The 12316-nt window shown below is 39.0% G+C and overlaps 1 protein-coding gene across 2 annotated transcripts in view; it reads left to right on the top strand.

Moving 5' to 3' along the window:
* GRM1 (glutamate metabotropic receptor 1) overlaps positions 1 to 12316 on the top strand; it is a 493073-nt gene that overhangs the window by 403123 nt on the left and 77634 nt on the right. For both annotated transcript variants that reach the window (XM_056126175.1, XM_056126176.1), the window contains exons 4-5: positions 1019 to 1265; positions 6053 to 6221. In XM_056126175.1, the coding sequence (XP_055982150.1) occupies positions 1019 to 1265; positions 6053 to 6221 (416 nt within the window). The remainder of the gene's footprint in view (positions 1 to 1018; positions 1266 to 6052; positions 6222 to 12316) is intronic.

The raw sequence follows: 12316 nt of genomic DNA, 5'->3' as shown, positions 1-12316 counted from the left end.
TTCTGATATGGAGATTGCTCATTTCTAATCAATACTGTTTCTGTGAAACTGGAATTAGTGAAGTTTTTATCCACCTTTGTTACAACTAGAGATGACAGTAGGAAGTTTTGAAATTTACAAGTGAAGTGCAAGGTTTAAGATAAATTAGCATAGTCTTAAATAAAAAATAATTTACATGAGTTTCTAAAACTCCATATATTATTATTTATGTGCTGCTAACTACAAATGAGAAATAATTTATACTACTTATTTTTCCTACATACTTGGGGATTTTCCTACATACTTGGGCTGGAGCAATAGCACAGTGGGTAGGGCATTTGCATTGCATGCGGCCAACTGGGTTCGATTCCTCCGTCCCTCCCGGAGAGACTGGCAAGCTACTGAGAGTATCCCATCTGCACAGCAAAGTCTGGCAAGCTACTCGTGATATATTTGATATGCCAAAAACAGTACCAATGAAGTCTCACAATGGAGATGTTACCGGTACCCGCTTGAACAAATTATGAACAACGGGAGAGACAGTGCTATAGTGCTACTTGGGGATTTTGTGGCCCTAGAGATGATAAAATTCATGAATTTATCAAAAAAAATTAGGAGCTAGGGAATACATAAACTCATATATTCATTTTAGGTTGTCCTTAGGATCTTAGGAATTTTTTTCCAGTACCATGATTTACAGACTTGAAATACAAATCTCTGTGAACACTGCATCCCCACTGTCATTTCTTAAGAATTTACTTGAAATATTTCAGAGTTCTTCATTTTCATCTTCACTGAGTTTGCTTTATCTATTGAATACAGAAAATAAAATTGAGTCAATTGTATGCAGAAATATGATGCGAGGGCACTAATGCTAGGTACAAACATAAAGCTTGACTAACTGTTGTGTAACAGCATTTACTTTTGCCCATGTCATGAATTTTTGCCTTCCTCTGATAATTCAGTAGTCTTTTCTAATTAAGCATACAGGCTCTTCTTTTATTATGATTTTGATACTATCTATTTTCCTTTTTTGTAGGCAATGAAAGCTTGGAAGAAAACTATGTACAAGACAGTAAGATGGGGTTTGTCATCAATGCCATCTACGCCATGGCTCATGGGCTACAGAATATGCACCATGCCCTCTGTCCTGGCCATGTGGGACTCTGCGATGCCATGAAGCCCATCGATGGCAGAAAACTCCTGGACTTCCTCATCAAGTCCACATTCATTGGTGTGTCTGGAGAGGAGGTGTGGTTTGATGAGAAAGGGGATGCTCCTGGGAGGTAAAGTCATCTTTTCCCTAACATCACATGTACCTGTGATCCTTCTTAAGCTAGCCTCGTGGCAATTCTGACTCCATAACATTTTGGGTACCATGAAGATACACAAAGTAGGTAGCTAAAGATAAATGATCAATATTATATGGAAATCACCATAGGCCAGACTGTTCTCTAAAACCCTAGAGTGCATATCAGTAAACATTCACAATACTGGGGCTGGAGTGATAGAACAGCAGGTAGGGCATTTGCCTTGCATGCAGCTGACCTGGGTTTGATTCTCAGCATCCCAAATGGTTCCATGAGCACCACCAGGAGTAATTTCTGAGTGTATGAGCTAGGAATTACCATGTCTCATTGCTGGTGTGACTGAAAAAGAAAAAAAAAGCCATCACAATACTGCACTCTTCACTACTACTTTCTTCTCATCCATTATCTGACCTTTCCCTTGGAACGCCTGGGGCCCCTCCACTAACCCAAGAACCTAAGAAATTATGCCTAATCAGTAGAACTTCTCTTGGAACCGAGAACAGCAGGTTAGCGTTTTATGATTGATTGGTGTTAATACCGTACTGGTAGTAAAATACTTTAATATTGTACCTCTTACAGAGCTTAATATATGAAGAGAACCAAGACCCATATATATCTTCTCCTTCCTTAGGATAAATTCTGCTCCTGCTATCTCACAGCTCTTTGAAATAGAAAGGAAATTATATTCTCTCTTAGAATGAGTCTCTTTGACTTTTAAAGAATTCACCAGTACAGAAGTAAATTAAATCCCACTAATATTCATTTTTTTCCAAGGTCATTTTATATCTGGTCCATTCTGAAATATTTGCTTTTATAACATCATGAACTCTTATATAAACAGTATATAGATAATAGAGTCAAGGCTTATAATAGTTCTGTTTACTCATATGAATTTTCAGTAGAAAGGGATAATCAGAATAGTGGGAGAATATTTAGTACCAGCAGTGGAAAAGAAAAAGGCTCATAGCTCAACTGCTGCTCTGTATGCCCACAACATTTCTTCCTCAGAATCCCTGTTATCTTTCTGTGTGTGATTTTGTAGACTGAGAGCTTTTGAGAAAAACACATGTATTAAAATGGATTATGGAATCATTTACTTCTCATTGCTAGAGGCATATCATTATCCTTTTATAGGTGAGAAAACTGAGAGCCAGAGAATGTAAGAAAAATCACACCAGAGAAGTTCCTAGAGACAGGGTAAATGAATAGGAGTCTTGTCACTTTTTTTTAATCACATCACACTGTCTTTAGATATGTTTTTTTTTAAAAAAAAAAAGAAAAGAAAAAAAACTCATCACATTGTCTTTAATTCTAAAATTAGGTAAAGTTGCTTGAAGTCCTCTTAGTGTCATTTCAAAGGTTCAGTAAGGGATTTATTTGACCCTATTTAATTCCCTATATATCCCTTACTTTCATATAAGCTTAACTTCTATATTTAGGGAGTCTTTCTGATGCCTAACTGAATTCTCCATGTTAAAACCCAGTAGCCTTGGAAGGACATGGGATACAAGTATTTATTAGCCATACAAAAATTAATTCTTAGGATTTCTTTGAAGCTGCCCCTTAGGTGGAAGTAGAATTAGTTGGAAACGTGAGTGAGGAGGATAAACCAAGTACTAGGCATGTAGACAGCTGCTGGGTACTAAGAACCATAGAAAACGTTATAAGGAGGTAAAAGGGACTGAGATTTAGACCACTGATCACTCTTTCCTCGAAATCATGGTGATACCTTTGGGTCTCACTGGAAATTCAGTCTCAAAAGGAACTGAAACTCGAGATGAGAAAGTAGGTCCTGTGAAGAATCAGGTTTGGAACGGAAACTTAGCTTCATCTTAGAAGGTACACAGTGTGTTCCCTGAACACAGGGCCAGATGCATTTTGAACATTGCAGATGTATATTTCCTCCTCCTCCTCGCTCTATTTGTTATCCAAAATGCAGGCACAAAATTTTAGCTTGTTTCTTTCAATCTTTATTTACAGATTTAATCATAAGCTTTCTCTGGGGTCTATTTTTCAGGGATCATTTCCTCCTGCTTGAATTTGGCCAGTTCATATTTCACTCCTGTTTTTAATCACCCCCCTCTAGTTTCTATTTCCTGTCACACTCTCATCCTTGCTTTTGGTCACTCTTTAATTATTTTAATTATCATACAACATAAACTGAATGCATTGAGGGGATGGATGCTGCAGAGCTGTAATTTACAGAATGAGGATATTCTAAACAAATGCCAACATGTTAGGAAGAGATTCTGGGGTCAAGAGAAAAAAAGCAGTGTTCACAAGGATAGTCTCTTTTTCAGTATGTCAGTATTTTTTCCCTTGGTATCTTTCAGTATTTTTTTTTTTTACCGTCAGCATTTGGAACTTCTTAAAAATGTGTTTTATACCAAAATATTGTGAATTTTCTGGTTCCTAAATGTTAATGAAATGTGAACTGATTTCTCTTATTACAGAGAAAGTGAGGAAGTTGAAATAAGTCTTAGGAAATGACTTATAGAAGAAAATATTCTAAAGCTAACATTGCAGTTAAGCTTTCACTGGAAGTCTCGAAGGAGCTTTAATAACAGAGTACGGAGTAAAACATAAACATTAAAGATAATGAAAAAGGAAACTACTCACACAGAGCATTCACAGCAAGTTCTATAACCATAATGAGTTTAGGATAGAGAAAAATATTGGAGGTGAAGATTAGTTCATTGATCAGCAGGATATGTTAGCCTTCAGCCCACAGTAAACACTTGGATATCACTCAGATAGCTACTCGAAAGAACATTCTCTGTATCTCAGCATCATGGGGAAAAAGAACCCTCTATTAGTAAATAGCCAGAACAACGGAGAGATGAATAATGAACTCCAGGTGTGCCATTCTCTCTCTTCACTCAGGGCTGTTCAGTTAGAAAAGAAAGCAAGGAAACTTCCTTTACTCGATCAGAGTTCCTTTTTCCTTGAGGGGATAGCTAAGTCATAGAAATCTGTTCTGGGTGTGAAGCTATAAGCTACCTTGTGAGAGGCAAAATGTATTAAGCACAGGCAGCAAATCTAGTAAACGGTATTAGGTGTCTAACTCTAAAATTGGTTGGTAGTGGCTTCCTGGAGTGCTGAGTATTCTGAGTCTACATAAGGTGTAGAGATGAAATATGACAGGATGGATTAGGTAGAGTAGGAGGAGAGGGGAACTGAAGAAGATGAAAATGGACTAGTTAATTGCCATAAGTTTCTTTGGGTCATGCAGGTCATACAATGAGCAAAATACTAATAGTTTAACACAGGAGGGGGAAATTTCTGCACTAGCATTACAGAAAAGAATTCCAGGATCCCAGAGGGATAGTATAGTGGATAGGGATTTGCCTCACAGGATGCAAGCCCGGGTTCAACCCCCAGCACCCTATGTAGGCCTCTAAGCCTTGCCAAGAACAGATCTCTGAGCACAGAGCCAAGAGTAAGTCCTAAGCGCTGTCTGGTGTGACCCCCAATAAACAAGAAACAGAACAGAACAAGAAAGCATTCTGCACTGCAGAGCCAGTAAGGAAGTATGAAGCATACGTTTTGAGGAAATTGCCCTAGAATTTTAGCTTACATAGAATAAATAGTGACATGCAAAAAAGATCAAAGAATTCCAGAAAGTTTTCAGTGATGAAGCAACGAATGACTATGTCAACACAAAGGTGTTTTCCACTTGTTTTTATTTACAGTAATATGAATAACTCAAGTATTTTAGGTAGTCATGATAATATAAATATGAATGGTACAGTGATATTGCCATCCATATACATGTGTTTCAGAAATCATTTCACATGTCTTGTTAATAAACGCTCACACAAACTTAAATTTTTAAAAAAAAGCTTAGTGACATTATGAAGGCGTATACTCTACTGTTAAAATGTTAGCATCTTACACAGTCTAATGTCAGCTCCTGTGTTCTTTGCATAGCATTGGAGCACTCTGCTCCAATGATGGGAAATGATGAGGTCTGGTCCCCAGAGCAACTCTGGCTGCTGTGGTGATTGCTAAATGTAGATGTTGTTGTTATATAGCATTGTCACATTTGAAATTGCTAAAATAAATGACATCAATTATTTAGATTCAAAAATGGTTTGGTCCTAATCAGGAAAGAGACCAGTTTAAATGTCAGTGCTCAAAGTGTTCAATCCTGGCTGATTAAAGATGCATTTCTCAGATTTCTTGCTCTATTAACACCTATAAATATTCCAGGCTGCAGAGCTAACCTCTTTTAATCCAATCTAATGAAAATAACAACTGAAGGTAAAAGGCAATTTATATTAAAAGCATCAAGTTTATAAATGACCTTTCTCAATAATATTTACTTGTTTAAAGAATAACTTAATTGATTTGAACATGATGATGATCAATTCAGCATACAGAAGTTTATCTATCTATTTATTTTTAAGGATAAGCAAAGAGAAAAAAGACTGAAGAAATAGTAGAGAGGATAGGGCACTTGCCTTGAGCAAGGGCATTTGCTTTAATCCCTGAACACTGGTTATGGCCCAAAAACAAAAAGAAGAAACACAGAGAAAATACATGAAAATAAACTCTTTACAAATATGAGTATTTCAGGCTGAAGGAATTCACATTTTTCAAAATGAGAAAAATATTAGAAATAAAGAAAAACGAGTACTTTCTGTTAAGACATGGGATGACAATAGTTTTAATTGTCTTCTCTATTATTACCTATTTGCCAATTCTCTTTGCATTCGCAGCTGTCCAGATTCTCCAAGACACACATGTTGTTTTCCTTATAGGTATGATATCATGAATCTGCAATACACCGATGCAAACCGCTATGACTATGTTCATGTTGGAACCTGGCACGAAGGGGTGTTGAACATTGATGATTACAAAATCCAGATGAACAAGAGCGGCATGGTCCGATCTGTGTGCAGTGAGCCTTGCTTAAAGGGGCAAATTAAGGTAAGTCAGTAGTAAATGCATTTTTGGATGCTGTGCGTGAGAAACACTCTTGCTTGTCCACACATAAAGAAACAGGTATATTTCTTAGTCAAGACTATTTACAATGGACATACCAGCCTCACTCTGTTTGTTCTTGTGTTAAGCTAGAATTAAAAGACAAAGTTTTAAAAAAAGGAATAAATAAATAATTGATATAGAGAGAATAGTCTTTATTTGAGTTGCAATGATAATCTAATATTTTTTTAAAAAAATGATAAAGACACCATAATTTACAAAGTTCATAATCGAGTTTACAGAGTTCAAACAAGGAATTCACCACCTGTGTTCACTTCCATCCATCAATATCCTGAGGGTTCCTCCACCGTTATCCTTAGGGTAAATGCTGTTATCCTTAGGTTAACAATATTTTTTAAAACAAAAACTATATTTTATTTTAGGCTCTGTTGTATAATATACTTTATAGAAGGGTTTCATGCATAGAACATTCCAGTACAACACTCTCAGCCAAAGGGTCCACTGCCCTCCACCATGGTCCCAGTGTTCCCCTTCCATCTTATCTACTCCTCATACTCATCCTCCATCCCTGCTGCGGTGGGTGATCTGGTATTTTAAATATAAATAGAAAGCAAGGTCACTGTCCTCCTGTTGTTCATCGATTTGCTCAAGTGGGCCCAGTAACATTGTGAGACTTGTTGTTACTGTTACTGTGTTTGGCATATTGAACACATCACAGGTAGCTTGCCAGGCTTTGCCGTGTGGGCGAGATACTCTTGGTAGCTTGCCAGGCTCTCCGAGAGGGGCTGACAAATGGAACTCGGGTCGACTGGGTCGGCGCATGCAAGACAAATGCCCTACTTGCTGTGCTATCACTCCAGCCCAGAAAGCAAGGTACAATCATACAATTAAAAATTGTGGAGTTGAGTCCAGAGAGATAGTAAAGTGGGCAGGGTGCTTTCCTTACATGCGATCAACCTGAACTCAGGCTCCTGCACCTCATCTTTCTCCTCTGAGCCCCACCAGAAGTGAGCCCTGCATAGAGAACCAAGAGAAAGCCCTGAGAACTACCAGTTTGGGTTGCTAACCCCTCTAAAAGTTTGTGGGCCTGGAGTGATAGCTCAAAAAGCTAGTGAGGATGGTTTGCATGGAGATGGATCAATTTCAACTCCCTGTACCATACAGTCCCCTGAACACCTCCAGGAATATCTCTGGTGTTTCCCAAGCTAGCTTCTGAGCACTAAGCCAGGAGAAGCGTCAGAGCCTTGCCAAATGTGGTTCTCAAAACAAACAAACCAACAAACTTACAACTTGAAATATACATGGAAAACAATAGCAATGATGCTGCTTATTCATAGTTGTAGCAACGTTAAGGAATAAGGAAGCCAAACCATAAATGCGTCACACTTAAATAAGAGAACAAATAAAATAGAAGTTGAACTGAGGTAATAGAAACACTTCTTATTACTCCTCTTCATTTCTACCAAATACTTTGCTTTTCTTAAAATAACTGTATTCTAGGCAAGAGAGAGTTCCCACTAGTTTTTCTCAAAAGTTGATTTTAAGGAGTTGGGGCAAGTGAGTAACCATGATGTTACCGTATACATAAAACTAGAGTAAATAAAGATCAAATAATGGGCATTTGACTGGATGTGTTTGTTAGACAGAACACTTGGTGAACATGCGTTGTCTCCATCCCATGCTATTTAAAACCCAACTGGATGATGCACTAGGAAGTAGAATGTAAGGGAGTGATTGTGAGCTGGCAGGAGGATAGGATAAGTGACCTAGTAGGTCTTTCCCATCTCTAATTTTGTGTGATTCATCTCTAGGAGTAGACAGGCTGTCACCTAAATGTCACCCAGCACAGCTGGAGCTGAAGTCAATGCCATTTGAAGCTCTGGTGCTCTTGTATTGCCATGTGACTCTGACATTCTCAGGAGTTAACAGAGCCACCTCAGGCAGGCAAAGTGTCCTAAAAAATCACATAAAGAGCATGATTTGCTCCATGACTTGGAGGCCAGCCACATGTGCTAGGGGAAAAGGAAGCTCAGATAGAGAAGGGAGCACCAAATAGAGGGTGGTGGGTGGATACTCCCAGGATGGGAGAAGCATGCTGAAAGTAGACTATAGACCAAACATGATTGCCACTCAATGCCTCTCTTGCAAACCATAGGACCCAAAAGGAGAGAGAGAGAGAACAAAAGGGAATGCTCTTCCACAGAGGCAGGGTGGGATGGGGGGACGGGGGGTGGGGTGGGAGGGATGCTGGGACCCGTGGTGGTGGAGGATGGGCACTGTTGGAGGGATGGGTACTTGATCAATTTATAACTGAAACACAAGCACAAAAATTTGTAAGTCTATAACTGTACCTCATGTACACTAATAAAAAAAAGTTTCACTAATAAAAAAAAAGTACATAATAAAAAAAAAGTTTCACTAATAAAAAAAAAGTACATAAAGAGATCCTGAGTTCAGGAGTCTTGTCACATGTAGAGGTGGTGTAGAAATGGGAAAAAACTTACTCCCTCTACTAGTAGAAAGGGCAGGGGATTTTTTGTGTGTGGGGGGGGGAGGGGTTGGGGAGATTTGGATGTTGCAATATCTTTTGCCTGCAGAGAAGGGTTTTCTGAATGGCCTCAATCCTGACTGCAGTCTCTCTGAGGTTGGAAAAGACCTTCTCTGCAAGAGTGACATATAAGGCAGTGGATCATTATTATGGCATCTAATTATGCAGAATGTACTTGTTCTAGAGTTCTGAAAGGATGCTGGAGACCTCCTGCTATGCCCATTGATAATCCATGAGTGTGTTTTGAGACCAAAAGATTCCTGACTCAGGTGTCTTGGGATAATCTGGAGACACCATTAGTTTCTACTCAGTGCAGATGTATTACTAAGGGTAAGACTGTTTCCTCACAGCAGAGGATTATTGCTTAGAGCAGTTAGACTGCATGCATGTCTTGCATGTGAAAGGCCCTGGGTTTAATCCCTGGCACCATATGGGCCCTGAGTACCACCAAGAATAACTCTGGTGTCTTCAAACTAGCTTCTTAACACTACTAGGACAGCTAGCATGTTGACAGTCATAAACAACAGCAACAAAAAGGAATAAAGAGTGATTCCAGTCAAACTCTTGTCTCTGGTATGGATGGCATTCCCCAAGAATCCAGTTTTGCTAGAATTCTTCCACATGAGATGTCAGATGCTTTATAGAAATATATCCTCCCAAATTTAGAGGCCACAGATTTCTTAACTGTTCTAAGATATAAAACCACAGGCTCTTTATCATTTCTTTGCAAAATAGAGAAAACCAAAGCTTCGAATACCCAAAGTCTGAAGGGTGGAGCAAATGTAGAAGCCCTGAGCTCCCATCTTCTCGGCCCACCCATGCTTGGCTCAAGACTCTCTTCCAGTGTGGGAAGGGGCAACGAATGAATCTGTCCTGCAGACAGCAGCAGGAAAACAATTTATGCAATGTGCAAGGTCTATATTGTGAAAATAGAGGGGAAAAACCCTGATAAGAGATAAGTACACACCGAGGAATTGCTATTATTTCAACTCTGTTTTCCAGTCTCCTCCTGTGCCTTTGACTACTTAGGACATGAACGGAGGCTCACCTAACTTAGCTATTGCTTTCTGTACATTCTAGAAGAAAGCCTTCCCACTTCTTAGATTCAGAAGGAAAGACTGTCTGCACCTATCTCTGTGCCTGGATATCAACCTCAGGTTTCTGGTTTCAGCTTTGCATTTACATTATATTCATGTAGTGTTATTAAAGCGGAGCTCAGAAATCACTGCTTGGCTACTACAGAGCACTTACTATAAATGCAAATCTCTTGGGGGTCAATTTTAGAAATCCCATGTCAAAGCTGCAGAAGAGAAAGAACTATGCCTGCTCTGAGAGCACCTGGAGAGGAGGTGAGAGGGGGATATTTGCTTGTTTCTTACAAGCACCAGGGGAGAGATGCAAGGGAATGAAATGGAATCTCATTTGCCAAACAATAGCACTTAACGTTCTTACACCACCAATTTCCCACCTACCAGGCGCAAGATGATAGAGCAAGATTATTGTGAGCCCTTGCAAACTCAGACAGAGGCAATTTATAAGGCGACTGTAGGACTTGAACTGGAAAATGTAATCTTTAGGAAAGGTGTATGTGTTTTTAAATATCAAATACCACTTAGCAGGCTAGCACAAAAATCTGAGGCTTTTTTTCATAACCCCTAGAACTTTTTAATGTTGTGCTTCCTTTTGCTCTAGATGAAAGTTCACTTTCTTATATTATTGAATGTTAGGAATACACATTTATCTTTAAATTAATGCCTTGTAGAAGGGGAAATTGATTTTTGCCATGCCCCAACCACAGGTAATTAAACTTAAAAAAATAATTAAACATTTCTCTCTCTCTCTCTCTCTCTCTCTCTCTCTCTCTTTGTGTGTGTGTGTGTGTGTGTGTGTGTGTGTGTCCTATTAGACTCAAGGAGGTGGGAGGATACTGAGGCAGGTGAGGCGAAGTGGCGGTTGGACTCTGTTCTTTCATGATTTCCCAGATTCTTCAATATTTTCAAGAATAATAAAGATGCTCAAACTCGGGATTAGAAAGTAGAAAAGTTTTTTGGAAAGAAGGGAAAGGAAAAGGCGTTCCCCAAGTGGGAAGCAACTTTGTGTTAGACTCAATTAAAGCAAGTTTTGTGTAGGTCTTTTTAAAGGCCCTTTGTATCAATCAATAAGTATCACAGGAATCCACAGGGTCATCTGATTGGTCACATGCCTTGGGTATTGTTCATTATCTTAGTCTTGTGACTTTTTTGTTCTGGGAAAAAAAAGGGCCCTGAGGAACTCCAGGAATATTAAAGATAGGGCTTTGGGAATGAGGTGTGGCAGGTCATTGGGGAGAAAAGGAACTACTGGTGAGGGGAAACTGTGGGCTCCCCTCTTGTTGGCAAGGAGAAACTGAGGCTTCCTCTTTCAATTCCATGCCATGGAGGGAATTTATATATATATGTATATATATACATGTATATATATACATATATATATATATATATAGAGAGAGAGAGAGAGAGAGACTGCTGGGAGATGATCAGGTGGGATAAAATTTGGGCACAGAGACAAATTGAGCAGTGGTGTTTTCACCAGATATACAAAGAAATCAAAGCAGAAAACAAATTCCTTTTATAACAAAAGGATTCAATCATTCCCATTTGCAGTTGGGAAAATCTACAGCATTTCAGTCCTTGACTGAGCTCTGGATAGGATGAGCCCACCAACAAAAGTGAGGCCAGGAAAATGTTCATCTACGCACTGTATTCTTTTTTTGAATGGAATTTTGTTGTGATTTAGGTAATATGGTTTACAGTATGTCAATGTCCATGCTTTTGGCATGCAAAGTTACTGCACTACCACCAGAACTGAAGAAACAAAGACTCTCCCTCTACTATATTCCTAAATCCTATCAGGTCTGCTCCATTCCTCCCACATCCTTACCTGACATCCCTATTTGGTGATCTGGGTTCTGTTGTTGGAGTTCAAGGGTTTGTTTTCATTGGACACTGTTAATTCCCTCCTTTGTTTCTATCCCACAGGTGACTTATTTTTCTTAAAATGATGCCATTAAATTTGTAACTTTAGGTATAATTTTATTTTGTTTATTGCTAAATAGTATGCCATTGCCTATCACGCCACGATTCCTCTTTTTTTTTTTTTTTTGGTCACATCTAATGATGCTCAGCGTCTTCATTCAGAAATTACTTCTGCCAACACCCTTTATTTGGGGCTCCCTTCTCTATCTGAGCTCCCTTTTCCCCTAGCTGGCCTCCAAGCCATGGAGAAAAATTCCTGGTACTAATCTTGGCTATTCTTGGGTGTTAGTCTCCTATTTTGTTACTTTATGTTCCCCAGATGAATGCAATCTTTCTATGTCTATCCTTCTCTTTCTGACTCATCTCACTAATAAAAATTTTAAAAAGGTAAAGGTAAAGGTAAAGGTAAAGGCCCTCCCGTTGATCGTCGATTTGCTCGAGCGGGCCCAGTAACGTCTCCACTGGAGACTTTGTTGTTACTGTGTCTGGCATATCGAATACTCTCGGTAGCTTGCCGG

This window comes from Sorex fumeus, unplaced genomic scaffold (assembly GCF_029834395.1).
Source record: "Sorex fumeus unplaced genomic scaffold, SorFum_2.1 ptg000061l, whole genome shotgun sequence".
In the NCBI taxonomy this organism is placed as follows: Eukaryota; Metazoa; Chordata; class Mammalia; order Eulipotyphla; family Soricidae; genus Sorex; species Sorex fumeus.
This window is presented reverse-complemented; position numbering and strand designations above follow the sequence as displayed.